This window comes from Periophthalmus magnuspinnatus, chromosome 18, assembly GCF_009829125.3.
Source record: "Periophthalmus magnuspinnatus isolate fPerMag1 chromosome 18, fPerMag1.2.pri, whole genome shotgun sequence".
Taxonomy (NCBI): domain Eukaryota; kingdom Metazoa; phylum Chordata; class Actinopteri; order Gobiiformes; family Gobiidae; genus Periophthalmus; species Periophthalmus magnuspinnatus.
In genome coordinates, this window is record NC_047143.1 from 1,887,288 (window position 1) to 1,906,866 (window position 19,579).

Sequence of the window (19,579 nt, forward strand, 5' to 3'; positions counted from 1 at the left end):
CATTAATGTCTCATGTCATGAAAGTGTTTGACAGACTTTCAGGCTCAGTCTCAGGCTTTCATGGCTCAGCTCAGACCCCAGGAGGCCCCGCCCTGGACCTTCGATTTGTATTTCAGTCCTATTTTAGTGTGGATGATGCTGTCATGACCGACCTCAGTACGTGCGACTGGGGAGCACCTTGTCAGATACTGTGGTCAGTAATGTAGGAGCTCCTCAGGGTACAATCCTATGTCCATTTCTGTTCACTCTGTACAACTCAGATTTCCAGTACAGCTCCAGGCCCTGCCATCTGCAGAAGGCAGATGGCAGGGCCTGGTGCTCTGATGGAAAGCTCTGATGGAAAGCTCTCCTTTCCATCAGAGCTGGACACTGATTGCAAATTTTGAGGAGTGATCCCAGGAAAACCATCTCAATATTGACAATATTGACAAAAAAGGAACTGGTGATAGAGTTCAGAAGGAAGAAAACATCAGTGAAGCCAGTCACCATCCAGGGCCAAGAGGTGGAAGTTGTGGCCTGTTACAAGTACCTGGACTGAACAACAGGCTGGACTGGAAGGACAATAGTAATGCTGTGTACAAGAAGTGAATGAGTAGACTCTACTTCAAAGTGCTCTCTGCCTTGGCAAGACACAAAAACACTGAAATCACTGACAGCACACAGCAGGTTTACAGTTCTGTCTGTTCCCTGTGGTTTTATAACTCTCACCAAATGTGACTTAGGCTAAATTTGATTGTTAATACAAAAAAGTATTTTTAGGGCAAAAAACATATTGCTTATATTAAGCCTTTTTAGATATATACTTATTATTTTATATTTCTAAAGTCTAAAATGTCCCGTAGTTAGAACCATTACATTAATGTATGTGTTTATAAAACAGATGCAATGCAAAAGTCACGTACTTGAGACTGTGATCTGGACGCTCTCACTTCTCCTTCTGTCCTCGCTCTCACACCAGTATTCTCCAGAATCGTCCGGGTACAACATTGGAATGTGGCACAGTCCAAAAGTTGAAGATTCTTTGTTACAAGTAGTTTTTTGGTTTGCTTTCCCTTTTCTCCTCAGCACCCTCCATTTGATCAGGTCATTGAAAAATCCCTCACAGGTCACAGTGAGACTGGAGTATTCTAAGAACTGCAGTTGTGACGGGACAATACGAGGGAAAGTACGCTCTGTGGAAGAACAAAAATCATGTCTAAGGTTCAATTTTGTGTGAAGAAAATCCAGAGTCTACAAAATATATGTAGTTGGCTATATGTCTGTTTTTACTATGGATCACAAATCTATTTTCAAGGAAGTTTGTGGTTTAAGATTTATTGTTATTTTTAGATAGAAACAATGAAAAAAAAAAAAAATAAAATAATGTGGCACTACGAGAACAAAACCACAAAATGTTTACATTAAATGCCTTATTTTATGAGAATAAAGTTGCAGTCAAAGTAAAGACATAATTTTATCCAGATTTAGGGACAAGAGCAATTCACCACCATGACCAGAGTGCAAAAGAATGGCTCTAATTTGAGTTAAAAGATTAAATTAAAAAAAATACGTACGATAGATGTAGAACTTTATATTGCTGATCTTCTAAACACTGACAACTGTTTAATAATTTCTCCAGTAATGTGCCTTTGTGTGTAGCTGAGCGCTCCCGGACAGGACACCGACAGGAGCCTTTGTGTGAATTTCACCAAATCTATTCCCTTGACATTGAGCTTTCTCCACTTGTTTACACTTGGGATTTGGGATCAGGGACTGAAATCAGCTTCTGCTCTGTATATTAGACAAAACTGACCTGAAAATCCATGGACAGACGTGATGGAGCTCTTCCCTGAAGAAAAAGAAATAAAGGTTTCTGTCAGTCTAAAAACATGGACTTGTACCACCTCAGAGCCTATTTCTGTGTTTCAGACGACGTCACAACCTTCTATAGTTCTGATAATATTTAATACAAATGGGGGCAGGTAATATTAATATTGATAAAACTGAATTTTTTTGTAAAATAGTGAATTTTGGGGTCTTGTCAATAACAGAAATGATCAGGCTCAACATTTGTAGGTGTCATGATGTCTGTTTGTGCTGCCCTCCTGTACTCTCTCTCCCCCTCCCTCACCTGTCTGTCTGGAGCTGGGCGGAGTCTCTGACTCCTTCTGCCCACACCTGGAGCGCATTAGCGCAATCACCCTCACCTGTGGTGGCGCATAAGAAGACTCGGCAGACTACACTCGGAGCCAGACCGTCCGCGTGTAAAACGTGAATGTTCCAGCTCTGTTTTTGCATTCCTGTTACCCGCCTGCTTGTTCTCATTTTGGATTTCTGCCACCTTTCCAGACTCCTGCCCTCGCCCACTCCTGCTCCTGCCTCTATGCTCCGGTACAGTCATCTCACTCTGCACTGCCTGCCTTGGTCTCTGGCGTTCCGCCTGCCTCTTACCCTGGGTCTCGCTCCTTGGACTACGCTGGCCCTGTCTGTCCCGGTCTCGTCCCGGTCTCGTCCCCACTCCCGTCTTCACTCCAGCCCTGGCTTCCCGTTCCCGACCCGCTCTCCGCCCGTCCTGCCTGCCTCCTGCTTCCTGGATCCTCGTGTGTGTTATTTGAACTGTTTAAGACTTTGATTCACAAGACTTGTAAATAAACACTGTCAACCCGCTCTGAGTCCGCATACTTTGGTCCTGATCCGCACCGTTACGACAGATTGAGGACACCGTCCGGGAGGCCCAGATCCGCGATCCTGACCCAGGTAACGGCCCACCTGGTAAATTATTTGTCCCTGACTCTGTCCGATCCCAGGTGCTCCAGTGGGTCCACGCCTCCAGATTCGCCTGCCATCCTGGGGCTAGCCGCACTCTGTCTCTGCTCAAAAGACACTTCTGGTGGCCCACTATGGATACGGACACTCTGACCTTTGTCTCAGCCTGCCAGGTATGTGCCCGGGCCAAGGCCTCCCACTCACCTCCTTCTGGCCTCTTGTATCCCCTCGCAGTTCCTCGTCGGCCTTGGTCCCACATTGCTGTGGATTTCGTGACGGGCCTTCCCCCCTCCCAGGGGAACACGGTAATCCTAACGGTGGTGGACCGCTTCTCCAAGGCCGCCCACTTTGTCGCCCTGCCCAAGCTCCCTACAGCCAAGGAGACCGCCGACCAGCTCACCAGTCATGTCTTCCGCCTTCACGGCATCCCGGTGGACATCGTCTCAGACAGAGGGACTCAGTTCACGTCCCAAGTGTGGCGGGCCTTCTGCGACAGTTTGGGAGCCACGGTCAGTCTCACGTCCGGCTTTCACCCACAGTCTAATGGGCAGACGGAGCGGGCCAATCAGGACCTAGAGTCAGCCCTGAGATGCACAGTCTCCGCCAACCCCGCAACCTGGAGCTCACACCTGCCTTGGATCGAGTACGCGCATAACTCCCTTGTGTGCTCGGCCACCGGGTTGTCTCCCTTCCAGGCGTCCCTAGGGTACCAGCCGCCGCTCTTCCCCACGGAGGAGAAGGACCTCGCCGTCCCGTCCGTCCAGCATCACCTCCAGCGCTGCCGCCAGGTCTGAAACAAGACCAGGGCGGCCCTCCTTCGGACCAGGGCGCGTACCAAGACCGCGGCTGATCGCCACCGCGTCCCGGCGCCAGCATACCAACCAGGCCAAATGGTTTGGCTTTCCGCCAAAACGATCACGCTAAAGACTGATTCTCGCAAATTGTCCCCCCGTTTCCTGGGGCCATTTGAAGTCTTGAGAGTCATCAACCCGTCTGCTGTGTGTCTCCGGCTGCCCCCGTCACTTCGGATCCACCCAACCTTCCACGTCTCCCAGATCAAGCCTGTCCGGACCAGCGAACTATGCCCTCCGGCCAATCCCTCCGGCTGATCCTGACCCGCACCGTTACAACAGTAGGTTTATTTTTTCAATATTTCATAGGACAATATAATATAATCAATAGGAAAAACTGACTCCTCCCCCCTCATGTGAGTATGACATCATCACATACTAGAATCTGAAAACCATCAACAGGTTGTGTTCACTTGACATCCCAACGTTCGAGAATACGTATACTTTAAAACTGAGCTGGAGACAGCTGAGGATTGTCAGGTGGAGTTTGCTGTGTAAGTGTCAGATTTGCAGATGGTTTGACCTGGTTTATGTTTAATGTTTCTGTAATTACTGAAACAAAAACTGACACTAAAGTTCAACATATTCTCTGTCAGCACAAAGAAACAAAAGTGAAATTATGTCACAGCTTCAGAAAGTGGTGCCATTATTGAACTCCAGAGATGTGATATTTTGTTTTTTAAAAGGGCTTCATGACATGACATTAATATTACAGATTCATGGAGCCAGTTCAAAACAAACAATGACAATCTGAGAATATGACAGAACATTCAGGATGGAGAATTACTCTCTCACCTCTCACAGCTAACCACTGCTCCTCAGACTCTCTGTCCTCTGAGGTTTGGCACTTGTAAACTCCTTCGTCCATTTTCAAAACTTTGTTCAGAATCAACTTTCCAGAGGAACCTTCTTGGATCATTTCATTGTTTTTGTAAAAAAAAGACATGTATTTTGCAGCAGCCATTTTGTCTCTACAGAACAGAGTCACTTTCTCTCCCTCCATCACAGGCTGATCAGGACACTCCAAGAGCACAGCTGGATAAAACAATCACACTTTTAAATATTAAATGTGTTAAAACATTAGAACATTATTAGGACTCACCTTTAACTTGGAGCCAGTTTTCTTTTGAAAACTCATTTTCAGATGTTTTACATTTATAGAGCCCCTGATCATACAGTGAGATGTTGTAGAGGGTCAACTCTCCAGATGAACTTGTGTCCACACGGACGCCATCTTTGTAGAAGTCAAACTTTGTGGAGGGTTTTAGGTTTGGGTTTTTAAGGCAACGAAGAGTAACATTATCTCCAACCATCACCGGACGAACTGGACTCTCCAAGATTACATTCTCTTTAAGGTAAAAAATATGTCAGTACGACATACAGCTGAAGAAAATATTAATGATAAAAAATAATCTTGAGGCCTTTATATCAATGATACCAGGACCCTAAAGCAGGACTATCCCTTCAAATAAATATTCTATTTGTACAGTATTATTAATGAACATGAGCTGCAATAAATAAATGAAACACTTAATGAGCCATAGAAGTAATTTTTTCAACCCTCTATGCTCATTTTTTTTTCATATCATCATATCTTACCTGTGGAAAAAAAAAAAACAAAACAACAACAAAAAGTTGCCCCATGAGTGCAGAGAAAAAGAATCACGATAAATATTGACCCTCAAAAAGTTTTGTTCCATCTTTTATGTAGTGAATGATCAGTCTCAATGCAGCGGCAGCTGAAGGTCCAGATTAGGCAGAGTCAGGAGGCCAATGAGAGGAAGATGGAGGTAAAACTCCAACAGAACAACACCAGAGAAATCTGGAAGAGGCTGAAGTCCATTACTGTTTTGTTTTTTTTACTGGCATCTGCTCAGGATGCCTCCTGAGCAGACGCCCGAGCCACCTCAACTGGCTCCTCTTGACATGTAGGAGCAGCAGCTCTACTCCGAGCTCCTCCTGTGTGACTGAGCTCCTCACTCTATCTCTAACGGGGAGTGCACAACCACCCTGCGGAGGAAATTCATTTTGGCCGCTTCTATCCCCATTCTTGTCCTTTCGGTCATTACCCAGAGCTCATGACCATAGGTGAGGGTAGGAACGTAGATTGACGGTAAATTGAGAGCTTTGCCTTTGGAATCAGCTCCTTCTTTACCACGACAGTCTGACACAGCGACCGCATCACTGCAGACGCTGCACCGATCCAACTGTCAATCTCATGCTCCATCCTTCCCTCACTCGTGAACAAGACCCTGAGATACTTGAACTCCTCCACTTGAGGCAGAGACTCACCACCCGGAGAGGGAAAACCACCTGAAGAGAGTCTAAGTCAATGTATTACTTATTGTGTCAGGCCTCGGTAAGACACAAATACAAATCACTGAAGCACACAGTAGGTTTACAATTCTGTCTGTTCCCTGTGGTTTCACACCTCTCACGAAATGTGATTAGACAAAAATATTTTTAAGAGAAAAAACAAAAACAAAAAACATATTAAGCCTTTTTAAATCTATACTTATTATTTTATAATTCTGTGTCTAAAATTTCCTGTAGTCAGAACCATTACATTAATGTTTATAAAACAGATGCAATGCAAAAGTCACGTACCTGAGACTGTGATCCGGACGCTCTCACTTCTCTTTCTGTCCTCGCTCTCACACCAGTATTCTCCAGCATCGGATGGAAACAGCATTTCAATGTGGCAGGTTCCAGAAGTTGAAGATTCTTTGTTACAAGTAGTTTTTTGGTTTCCTTTCCCTTTTCTCCGCACCACCCTCCATTTGATCAGGTCATTGAAAAATCCCTCACAGGTCACAGTGAGACTGGTGTAGTAAAAGAACTGCAGTCGGGACGGGACAATACGAGGCAAAGTATGCTCTGTGGAAGAACAAAAATCATGTCTAAGGTTCAATTTAATAATAATAATAATAATAATAATGGCTTACACTTGTAATGCGCTTTACAGGCTTGTCAAAGCCTCTCAAATCGCTACACTATAGTCATTATTCATTCATTTCCACACTTGGTGATGGTAAACTACTTGTCATGAGGCATGTATCTCTGCTCCTGTTCTGCCTCCCTGTGTGCTCTCCCCCCTCCCTCACCTGCCTGAACCTGGAGCTGGGCGGAGCTCTTGGCTCCTCCCGCGCGCACCTCTGTCCCATCAGGGCAATCATCACCACCTGCTGTGGATAAGAGGAGCTGGGAGAAGACACTCGGAGCCAGATCGTCCACATGTCAACGTGACTACTCTTGCTCCGGTTTTGCATTCTTGTTACTTACCTTTTTGATGCTAACTGGAGTTTGCTGCCTCCCAGGTTCCGGTTCTCCTGACCCCCCCAGCTCCGGATCTCTGGTTCTGCTCCCGACTCCGCGCTCCGGCTCCGGTACAGTCAACTCCTACCTTCACCTCCTTGTCTCGTCCTGGACCTTGTCTGCTCCACGTCTCCTGTTCTGGCTCCCGCTCTCCAGTCCGTCCCGGCTCGGCTTCCTCTGGTTCTGTTCCCGGTGCTGTCTTCGTCCCGGTCTTGGCGGTTCCCTGTTCCCGTCTCTGCTCCTCTCGGCGCATCCCTGGGCTCTGGCGTGCGCCCTGCTCCGTGCTCCCTGACGGATTACTGGACTACTGTTTGTTAATTTCACTAACTGTAAATAAAGCACTGTAAATCTGCCCCGAGTTCTGCACCTCTTTGGTCCGCCCTACACAGACATTACGACACTACTATTGTAGCCAAAGCTGCCCTGGGGCAGACTGACGGAAGCGAGGCTGCCAATCTGCGCCATCGGCCCCTCCGACCACCACCTATCATTCGTGCACACACCACTTTCATACTAGGCAATGTGGGTGAAGTGTCTTGCCTAAGGACACGACAGAACTTGGTCCGAGCGGGACTCGATCCTCCGACCTTTGGGTTGGGGGACCAACACTCTAACCCAGGGGTGTCAAACATGCGGCCCGGGGCCGGATCCGGCTCGCCTACAGACTTGATCCGGCCCTTAGCTGATTTGTAATAAAAATACACAGCAAAAATTGATAAAAAAAAAATAATAATAATAAATCAGAATTTTTAAGGCTCATAAAAATGTAGATAAATATACCATTTAGTTGCACCCATTTTTATTTTTGCTAACTGTAGAATAAAAAAATAATAATAATAATAAAAATTAGAATTTCTTCAACGCAACGCATGTGCAATACTTTAACGCACAACTCTGCTGCACCACTGCTGCAGCCGCCGCTCATAGGTCCGGCCCCCTTGAGATCAAATTAATTCGTAGGTGGCCCCCGGACCAAAATGAGTTTGACACCCCTGTTCTAACCACTGAGCCACTGTCGCCTTCAAGTGTGAAGGAAATCCAGAGTCTGCAAAATATATGTATTTGTATATATGTCTGTTTTTAGTATGGATTACAATTTTATATTCATGTCAATATCCCAGTCTGCCCTGTGTTTTTGTGCTTTCCTTCCCTTCTGTGTCTGAGCCTGGAGCTGGGTGGAGATTCTGGCACCTGTGAAGCACAAAGGGACTGAGGATCCGACACTCATCACCAGATCGTCCGTGTATCCTCAGTGATCCCGCTACTACTACTCTGCTTCTCCACTTCTGACCCAGCTCACCTCGACTGATATGAACACCCCAGCCTCTGACCCCACTACCCATGACCTGCTTGAAGACTTCAGCATATGACACCGCTCTCAACTATCTGCTCCGTCAACCTACATTTACATTTCCGTGTTTATAAATAAACTTTCTTCTGACATTTTTGGTCCCCCCAGACATGAAGACAGAACGATCTGGCCAACATGGATCAACCAGTCTCAGAGCCAGATCAAAAGCTACACCAGGCATTTTTGCAACACAGAATTATCATTGAAAAACATGAACAGAGTATCCGGGCCCTGCTCGAAAGTAACCAAGCCTTGACCCAAAAGGTCACCTAGCTCACCAACCAGGTTTCCGCTTGGTGCAGTCTCCAGTCTCCGGTACCTGCCGCAGTTGCCTCCGCTTCAGGAGTCCCCACCCCAGCACGCTCCCTGGAATCAAGATGCATGGATCCAGACCCATATTCAGGTCAGCCCAGCCACTGCCGGAGTTTTCTTTTTCAGTGCTCGTCTGTGTTTCAAGAATGTCCAACTTGTTTCACATCAGACGCTGCTAAGATACATTACATATGTGGATTATTGAAAGGAAGAGCACTTTAGTGGGCTAAGGCAAAGTTTTCTAATACTGTTTTAGATCAACTGACTTATGGTGGGTTTGTGGGAGAATTTAAACTTGTCTTTGATCACCCGCATTATCAAGCTGATGCCTCTCTTCGCCTTAAGCCTCGATCAGGGTACCCGGTCAGTGGCAGACTACAAAATCGAATTCTGGACAACAGCTGCGGATGTGGACTGGAACAACAGTGCATTAACGGCTGTCTTTGTCAAGGGGCTAAGTGACAAATTAAAAGATGAACTGATTTCTCGTGATGACCCACCTGATCTTAAATCTCTGATTTCTCTAGCAAACCGCATTGATAACCATTTACAAAATCGCCAAAGAGAGATACATCATTCGCCGCCCTGTGTTTTGAGTCGCCCTGTCCTCCCACAGTCATCCGACCTGTCTACTACGTCAGCTCCACCAGAGGAGCCTATGCAGTTGGGCCGAGCACACCTTACTGCAGAGGAGCGACAGCACGTGGGAGGCAGAGACATTTTCTTGCTACCTCCCCAGTTCAGCCAAAAGGCAGTGCTCATCAGTAGGACTGGGGGTACTGATGGGCCAGCAATCTGTCCCAGATAAGCAACACAATAGACTTCAGATTGATGCTACTCTATACTTAAAGACTGTTATATTACCTATCCTGGCTCTCATTGACTCTGGGGTGGAGGACTTTTTTTTTTAGATCAGCTGGTGGCTGAGCAGGCTGGGGTAGGCCTGGAGCCACTTGAGAAATCATTTACGGCCCTAGCTCTGATTGGAAAAGCACTGGCCAGGGTTACACATATCATAGAACCCATTTCCATAGTTTTGTCGAGTAATCACTGGGAAACTAAATGGTTCTATGTAGTTTCTCCTCCCTCCATGCCACTCATTCTGAGCCATACCTGGCTGGTCAAACACAATCCCGTTATCAACAGGGTCAGTGGGAAGGTATTGAAATGGAGCTCCTTTTGCCATGCTGTCTGTCTGCAGTCTGCTTTGTCTCTGATCTCTCTTCTGTGCCTAGCGTGTATCATGAAGAACGTCTTTAGTAAAAGCCGGGCACTGTCTCTTCCCCCCACAGACCTTATGATTGCACCTTCGACCTCCTACCCGGTAGCACACTTGCCTTCCAGCCGTCTCTACAACCTCTCCGAACCAGAACGGGAGACAATGGAACAGTATATCTGAGACTCTCTAGCTGCTGGCTTCATTCGTCCACCCTCTTCGCCTTTAAGAGCTGGATTCTTTTTTGTGGCCAAGAAAGACAAGACCTTACGACCATCCATCGACTATAGGGGTCTTATTACTTATATTACTTACTAATATAACCGTTAAGAATAAGTATCTGTTGCCACTCATAGACTCAGCTTTCACACCACTCCACGGAGCCACCATATATACTAAACTGGATCTCAGAAATGCATATCATTTAGTGTGCATAAGGGAAAGGGAGGAATGTAAAACCACCTTTAAATCTCCTCTGGGTCACTTTAAATACCTAGTCATACTTTTCGGGTTAACCAGTGCTTTGGCTGTTTTAGAAGCTCTTAATGTGTTACTGGACTTTCTTAACTGCTTTGTCTTTGTGTATCAGGATGATATTCTGAGATTTTTCTAAGATCCCACAGGAACAACAGCAAAATGTGCGCCAGCTCATTCAGAGAGTCCCCAAGAATAAGCTCTAAATGAAAGCAGAGAAATGCATTCCACTCCGACAAGGTCAGTTTTTTGGGCTTTATAGTGCGGCGGGGACAGGTCAAGGCTGATCCAGAGAAGGTAAAGGCTGTGACTGAGTAGCTGACGCCCAGCAGCAGAAAGCAGTCACAGAGGTTTATTGGATTTGCAAACTTTTACCGACGATTCATCAGTGACTTTAGTCGTGTAATTGCACCTTTTGTACCTCACGCCGTCTTACACCTGTCGAGAGGAACTACGATGTGGGGGACTGAGAATGACACCACTGTTTGGAGGGGGTTTTCTTGGTTTGGACAGACCATAAAAATTTCAGTCCACCAAGTGCTTGAATTCTCAGCAAGGCCACTGGCCAATTTTTTTCAGCAGATTTGACTTTATCCTCTCTCGTCATCCAGGGTCTCATAATGTCAAGCCTGATGCTCTCTGACGCCATCATATCGCCTACATATGTTGTCGTGGTTGTGAGCTGGGAGATTGAAAATCTAGTCTGGGAGGCTCAGCATACTCAGCCAGACCCAAGTAATGGCCCCTCTGGGTCCTTTTTCGTTCTTGATGCCGCCCTCTCTAAAGTACTGGAATGGGTCCATTCCTCACCCATCAACCCAACTCTCTCCTTGCTGAAAAGCTACTTCTATTGACCAACCATCGACAAAGGGGCAAAGCATCGCACTCGCTGCCCTCCGGTCTGCTCCAACCCTATACTTTAAAACTGAGCTGGAGACAGCTGAGGATTGTCAGGTGGAGTTTGCTATGTAAGTGTCAGATTTGCAGATGGTTTGACCTGGTTTATGTTTAATGTCTCTGTAATTACTGGGCCTGTCCACATGAAACAAAAACTGCTCAACATATTCGTTATCAGCACAAATAAAAAAAAAGAGAAATTTTGTTTTCCCAGTTTCAGAAAGTGATGCCATTATTTATCTCCAGAGATGTGATTCTTTATCATTTAAAGTGACTTTAAACCATGAGGCTAATATTGCAGGTTAATGGAGCCCGTCCAAAGCAAACAATGACAATCTGAGATTATGACATAAAAACATTTAAGACAGATTTACTCTCTCACCTCTCACAGCCAACCACTGCTCCTCAGACTCTCTGTCCTCTGAGGTTTGGCACTTGTAAACTCCTTCGTCCATTTTGGAAACCCTGTTCAGAGTCAACTTTCCAGAGGAACTGTTCCCGATCATTTCATCGTCTTTGTAGAAAAAGGACGTGTAGTTTGCAGCAGCCATTTTGTCTCTACAGAACAGAGTCACTTTCTCTCCCTCCATCACAGGCTGATCAGGACACTCCAAGAGCACAGCTGGATAAAACAATCACACTTTTAAATATTTAATGTGTTCAAATATTAGAACATTATCAGGACTCACCTTTAACTTGGAGCCAGTTTTCTGTTGAAAACTCATTTTCAGATATGTTACATTTATAGAGCCCCTGATCGGACAGTGAGATGTTGTAGAGGGTCAACTCTCCAGATGAACTTGTGTCCACACGGACGCCATCTTTGTAGAAGTCAAACTTTGTGGAGGGTTCCAGGTTTGTGTTTGTGATGCAACGAAGAGTAACATTATCTCCAACCATCACCGGAAGAACTGGACTCTCCAGGATTACATTCTCTTTAAGGTAAAAAAAAAAAAAATGCCAGTACAACATACTGCTGAAGAAAATACCAGCGATAAACAATAATATTGAGGCCATTATGTCACTGACACAATGACCCTAAAGTAGGACTAGTCAATCTAAAAATCTATTCTGTTTGTACAGTATTGTTAATGAGCTCGAATAAATAAATGAAACACTTAATGAGCCGTAGAGGTTATTTTTTCAACCCTCTACAGCTCAAATTTTTTCATATCTTCACATCTTACCAGTACAGAAAAATAACAAAATAACATCAATTATTAGCGCAGAGAAAAAGAACCATGATAAATAATGACCCCCAAACAGTTTTGTTCCATTTTTTGCATATTGGGGAAGTCTCGATACATCGGCAGCTGAAAGTCCAGATTAGGGATAGTCAGGATGGCAACGAGAGGAAGTTAGAAGTAAAACTCCATCAGAACAACACCAGAGAGGTTTGGAAGAGACTGATAAATGATTTTAAAAGTAAAACAATCAACCAGTAAAATGCTGTCCTGAGAATCCATAGACTCACTCTACTTCAAAGTGCTCTTCATCATGGACACTCCTGCTCACTCTCTGCACCTGAATATAGAGGAACAGAGGAGCTCCTTCTCCAACAGGCTCCTACAGCTCCACTCACACAGTGAGAGAGACAGGACTGCATTTATACCATTCTCCACACAACTGTACAACAACTCACCTCATGTAATAGACAACCCCACGACATGTCAGTCGCCACTTCATCTGTGCACTGTGTCCATACTCACCTCTTGTATAAAGCCTGGATATATTTTGTATTTACTGTATTTTTTCTTGTACATATACATTTGTATAATTGTATCTTATTTGACATCAGTTTCTTACTTATTTTGCTACTCATTTTGAAATTATTATGAATATTCATAGTTTTACTTTTTGTTATTACATTATATTTTTATGTGTTTGAGATACTGTGTCCAAATAATTTCCTTTGTGGATCAATAAAGTTTAAGTCTATGTTTATATAGTATTTATTGTGCATCGGTCCGTCCATCCATCCATCCATCCATTTTCTTCGGCTTATCCGGGGCCGGGTCGTGGGGGCAGCAGTCTAAGCAGGGACTCCCAGACTTCCCTCACACCGGACACGTCCTCCAGCTCCTCCGGTGGGACCCTAAGGCGTTCCCAGGCCAGCCGAGAGACATAGCCCCTCCAGCGTGTCCTGGGTCTTCCCCGGGGCCTCCTCCCGGTGGGACCTGCCCAGAACACTTCCCTAGGGAGGCGTCCAGGAGGCATCCTGTGCACATGCCCGAGCCACCTCAACTGGTTCCTCTCGACGTGTAGGAGCAGCGGCTTTACTCTGAGCTCCTACTGTGTGACCGAGCTCCTCACCCTATCCCTAAGGGTGTGCCCGGCCACCCTACGGAAGAGACCCATTTCAGCCGCTTGTACCCGCGACCTTGTCCTTTCCGTCATTACCCAAAGCTCATGACCATAGGTGAGGGTAGGAACGTAGATTGACCGGTAAATCGAGAGTTTTGCCTTTGGACTCAGCTCCTTCTTTACCACAACGGACCGATACAGCGACCGCATCACTGCAGACGCTGCACCGATCCGCCTGTCAATCTCCCGCTCCATCCTTCCCTCACTCTGAACAAGACCCAGAGATACTTGAACTCCGCCACTTGAGGCAGAGACTCACCACCCACCTGGAGAGGGAAAACCACCTTTTTCCAGTCGAGAACCATTGCCTCAGATTTGGAGGAGCTGATTCTCATCCCAGCCGCTTCACACTCGGCTGCAAACCGCCCCAGTGCTGCAGGTCCTGGCTCGATGAAGCATCAGGACCACATCATCTGCAAACAGCAGAGATGAGATCCTGTGGTTCCCAAACCAGGCCCCCTCCGGCCCCTGGCTGCGCCTAGAAATTCTGTCCATAAATATAATGAACAGAACCGGTGAAAGGACAGAACCGGGATGAGTCCAACATGCACCGGGAACAGGTCTGACTTACTGCCGGCAATGAACACAGCTCCTGCTCCGGTCATACAGGGACCGGACAGCCCTTAGCAAAGAGCCCCGGACCCCATGCTCCCAGAGCACCCCCCAAAGGACACCACGAGGGACACGGTTGAATGCCTTCTCCAGATCCACAAAACACATTTGGACTGGTTGGGCAAACTCCCATGAACCCTCAAGGACCCGATGGAGAGTATAGAGCTGGTCCAGTGTTCCGCGACCAGGATGAAAACCACACTGCTCCTCCTGAATCCGAGGTTTGACTATCGGTCGGATTCTCCTCTCCAGTACCCTGGAATAGACCTTACCGGGAAGGCTGAGGAGTGTGATTCCCTTGTAATTGGAACACACCCTCCAGTCCCCCTTCACAGATGGACCACCACCCTGGTCTGCCATTCCACAAGTACTGTCCCCGACTGCCACGCGATGTTGCAGAGACATCTCAGCCAAGACAGCCAAACAAGATCCAGAGACTTGAGGTACTCAGGACGGATCCCCAGTTTCTGCTTCCTCCTCGGAAGACATGACGGGGGGATTGAGGAGATCCTCAAAGTATTCCTTCCACCGCCCGACAACATCCCCAGTCGAGGTCAGCAGCTCTCCTGCCGCACTATAAACAGTGTTGGTGAAGCACTGCTTGCCCCTCCTGAGGTGTCGGACGGTTTGCCAAAATCTCTTTGCGGCCGTCTGATAGTCCTCCTCCATGGCCTCCCCGAACTCCTCCCAACCCAGAGTTTTTGCCTCTGTGACTGCCCGAGCCGCGGCACGCTTGGCCCACCGGTACTCATCAGCTGCCTCAGGAGTCCCACGAGCCAACAAGGCTCGATAGCACTCCTTCTGCTAGGAACGTCTGGCGGAGCCCTCTGTCAGAGGGGTCTTCAACTCACACCTCCGGGAGAGCTTCTCCCTGATCCCGGGGGAGGCTGGGAACATGGCCCACTCGGAGTCCATGTTCCCAAGCTCTCCCGGAGGTGTGAGTTGAAGACCCCTCTGACAGAGGGCTCCGCCAGACGTTCCCAGCAGACCCTCACGATGCGCTTGGGCCTGCCAGGTCTGTCCGGACTTCCTCCTCCACCAGCGGATCCAACTCAACACCAGGTGGTGATCAGTTGACAGAGCAGCCCCTCTCTTCACCCGAGTGTCCAAGACACGCGGCCGAAGATCAGATGACACGACAACAAAGTCGATCATCGACCTCCGACCTCAGATGTCCTGGTGCCACGTGCACCGATGGACACCCTTGTGCTCGAACATGGTGTTTGTTATGGACAAACTGTGACTAGCACAGAAGTCCAATAACAAAACACCACTCAGGTTCAGATCGGGGAGGCCATTCCTCCCAATCACGCCGCTCCCGCGGGCCACGCCAGAGCCCAAGCTGTGTGTGGAGGTGAGGCTGACTATATCTAGCCGGTAGCACTCAACCTCCCGCACGAGCTCAGGCTCCTTCCCCCCCAGAGCTATTCTCCGTGTCTGGAGATCCGGTCGTCGAGGTCCCCGCCTGATCTCTCTGCACCCGCCCCTCATGGCTCCTCCTGCAGGTGGTGGGTCCACTGGAGGATGGCCCCACGTCGTTCCTTCGGGCTGGGCCCGGCCGGGCCCCGTGAGGAAAGGCCCGGCCACCAGGCTGTCACTGCAGAGCACCCACTCCAGGCCTGGCTCCAAGGTGGGGCCCCGGTAACGCCAGTCCGGGTGACATAACTGGCCTTGTTGTTTCTCTCTTCATGTTGGGCTTCTGAACCACTCTTAGTCAGACCCGTCTCCCAGGACCTGTTTGCCATGGGTGACCCTACCAGGGGCATGAAGCCCCCGACAACATAGCTCCCAGGATCATTCGGGTTTGTGCCTCGGTAAGACACAAAAACACTAAAAGCAGGTTTACACTTCTGTCTGTTTCCCTGTGGTTTCACACCTCTCACCAAATGTGACTTAGGCTAAACTTGAATTTTAAGACAAAAAACTATTAACCTATTAAAAAAAACTATACTTATTGTTTAATAAATCTGTGTCTAAAATGTCCTGTAGTGAGAACCATTACATTAATATATGTTTCTATAAAACAAATGCAATGCAAAAGTCACGTACCTGAGACTGTGATCTGGACGCTCTCACTTCTCCTTCTGTCCTCGCTCTCACACCAGTATTCTCCAGAATCTGCCGGGTACACCATTGGAATGTGGCACATTCCAGAAGTTGAAATTTCTTTGTTACAAGCAGTTTCTAGGTTTCCTTTCCCTTTTCTCCGCAGCACCCTCCATTTGATCAGGTTGTTGAAAAATCCCTCACAGGTCACAGTGACACTGGTGTAGTAAATGAACTGCAGTTGGGACGGGACAATACGAGGGAAAGTACGCTCTGTGGAAGAACAAAAATCCAGTTGAGGGTTACGTTTTCTGCAAGTGTAAGTCTCTTTTGCTCTCCGCGACGCATTCCCGGACTCTGGCTCGCACCCGGCACCTCGCTCCTCGCCGGTCTAACCTGGACTTGTCTGACATTTCACATACTGTAAATAAACACTGTAAACTTGCCCCGAGTTCTGCACTTTTTGGTCCCACCTGCACCTGCATTATGACTGAATGGCTCTTATTTGAGTTTAAAGATTAAATAAAAACCTACATATGAAAGATGTAGAACTTTATATTTCTGACCTTTTCAACTGTTGAATCATTTCTCCAGTAATGACCCTCATGTCTCTGTGTGTAGCTGAGTGCTCCCGGACAGGACACTGACAGGAGCCTTTGTGTGAATTTCACCAAATCTATTCCTTTGACATTGAGCTTTCTCCACTTGTTTACACTTGTTTGTGGGCGTGTGGAGCTGTGCGTTCAGGCAGTGGCACCTCATGTTTACACAGTGTACTTGGAACATCCCCAGATACAGAGTGTACACAGTGCTCCAGACCCTCACTGGGGAACAGCGACGACAGTGTTATGTGTAGATTCTGCCTGAAGAATTCGGGATTAGAGACTGAAAGCAGCTTTAGCTTTAGTCTATATTATAATGGCTGCATAAAAAACAGGGCTGCCCAGAGAACACGGCACAAGGGGCTGAAGTTACCTACAATGTTGTTTGAATGGTAATATTGTGCAAAGTTCCCATGTTCAGAACAGTAGAGAAGCGAAGATGAGCGGAGGGAGTATGTGTATGTGCTGAGACTCCTCCACCTGTCTGCAGCTCGGAGCACAGACTGTGTCCTGCCCAATGAGCCCCAGGGAGCACCACACTCAGCTTTTTCCTACTTCATTCAACAGTTTGTGATGCATATGAGTGGAGAGGTGGAGATAAACTGTGGTGCAGTTGTCTAATACTGTCCAATGATTTGTAAGCTTGTGGGACGTGTAACAGTCTTTTACAGTCTACGTTCATTCTGATTCGGCGTCAAGACCTAAATCATTGAATGTTGATTATATTTTTTGTTAAATTACACATGTTTTTGGCTAAAACTTTAATCTTGTAAAATTATGACTTTATTCTCATATTGCCCATATAGTTTTTTTTTGTTTGTTTTTTTGTTTTTGTTTTTTAAGTGACCCTTATGCTCCGCTGAGTTCTTTGTGAGTTTGAGTCTTACCTGATGTTTGTGAAAGGCCGTAGTGAACAGTCAACATCAGCACCAGCACATTCATCACTGAATATAGAGACACATATGTTTCACAGATCTTAAGGCTTCATTCATATTTTAAAAGACTTGATAAAAGATAAATTGTTGTAGACTTACTCAGAGAGATGGAGGAAGCTGTCAGGTCCATGTCGTCTCACTTTCTGCTCAACAAGAGATGTGTCTCTATCATATGTGAGGCTTCCTCTTCCTGTCTTCCTCTTTATTTTTGACACTGAGAGTTTCGGAAAGACAAACTCACCTCAGCCACATCACAACTGCCTGTAAGACTGAGCAATGTCCGTATTTCAGATTCAGAAAAGTGCAGTCTGTCCATGGCCCCGGTGGACCACACTGTGATGGAGGAGGTGAAGATGGACTCAATGATGCCATGTGGAACTTTTCACTGTGTAGAACCTTGGCTTTCCTCAGCTGCTGCATGAAGTCCATCCTCTGTTGGGTTTTGTGGATGATGGAGCTGATGGAAGCACCAACTTGAGGCCCTGAGTGATGGTGGTGTGGAGGAAGTGGGAGGAGTCTATGGGGGTGACGGGTTTAAGCCATTACTGTGTTTCAGACGACATCACAGCATTCATGAAGTTGTTAATTAAAGGAGACGGGCCATGTAACATCACATTGAATAATACTGATTTAATACAGTTATACAGATTTTGGTGTTGGGTCACTATTATGATCAGGTTTAATGTTTGTCAAATACATAAAGTGCTGTGAGACATGTCAACAACACAGATACAAAAAAGAGCTACTCCTCACACATCAACGGCCAGACATGGAGAAAGGCCGGAGTCGACTTAATTCACTTGGCAAAAAGTGATGGTGGATTATTTTTCAAACTATCTGGAAGTTGCTTTCTGACCAACAGAACTGCAAAACAAATGGTCAAGCACCGCAAAACTATTTTATCAAGACAAAGAGTCCAAGTCACAGTGCTGAGGGATAATGGACCACAGCCAAGGTTTCAAGGACCTTAATGAAAAATATGGTTTTGAACAAAACATCTAACCCTCTGTGCCCACAGTTAAACAGCTTGGCCATCCAGGCCAGGTTGTGTTTTGTTTTATTTTATTGGTGTTTGCCAGATTTGTTGTTATGATAGAAATGTTCTTGATGGAGCTGTTGAATAAAAAAATGTGTTTTTTAAAATGTATTATTTAATGTATTCATTTTCATCATTAGGTGTTTTTTTTTTTTTTTGCGTTTGATGTTTCAAGCTGTTTATTCTCCGTTTTAGTTCTGTTTCTAGTTTTAATTTTTTTTTTTTTTTTTTTTTTTTTTTTTTTTGAAGAGTATGGAATGATCGCGCCTCTGAAAACTGTTTTACCTGTTGAACGTACTTGACCGCCAAAGGGTTAAAGTATGTTCATCTGTGTTGAATAAATGCTCAGCACAGTTTAAAATATTGCATGAGCTACACTCCCCAAAGACGAGGCTACATGGAATATTTCCTGAGGTTTTACCCATTTGTGATGAAAGTGAAAGTGTGAGGCAGATTTATTACTTTGCTTTGTTATTTGCACTAAGTTGCAACGTTTTTGGGTGTCAATGTTTTTTGTTTTTTTTTCTAAACTTTTAAAGTACAAATGGAACTAGAACCAATTCTGATTCTTATTGGGTTTTCAGAGCAAACTAACAAACTGAAGAATCACCAAGCACATTTTCTATCATATGGAGTGTGCGAAGAGACTGATCCTTCTCTTGTAGAATGTCATATTCAAAAAGGCAATTTGCATGATTCTGAACAAAAAGTGCAAACCTTTCTCTTCATATTTGGAAGGAATGGGCTGATAAATAGAGTAGTACACAGGACAGCACCCTGGGGAACAGGGCAAACGTGGAGAGGGATATAATTTGAGTTTCTG

General features: G+C 46.1%; 1 protein-coding gene across 1 annotated transcript; it reads right to left on the minus strand.

Moving 5' to 3' along the window:
• Positions 1-4,609: 4,609 nt before the first annotated feature.
• On the minus strand, positions 4,610-17,880 carry LOC129457131 (neural cell adhesion molecule 2-like). The gene is made up of 9 exons (XM_055229217.1): positions 17,820-17,880; positions 17,673-17,729; positions 16,187-16,456; positions 11,851-12,096; positions 11,544-11,783; positions 6,894-7,199; positions 6,204-6,473; positions 4,773-4,944; positions 4,610-4,631 (listed from the first exon to the last, which is right to left on the minus strand). The coding sequence occupies exons 1-9, from the start codon at positions 17,848-17,850 to the stop codon at positions 4,610-4,612; spliced, it is 1,614 nt and encodes a 537-aa protein (XP_055085192.1). The 5' UTR covers positions 17,851-17,880.
• Positions 17,881-19,579: the final 1,699 nt, after the last annotated feature.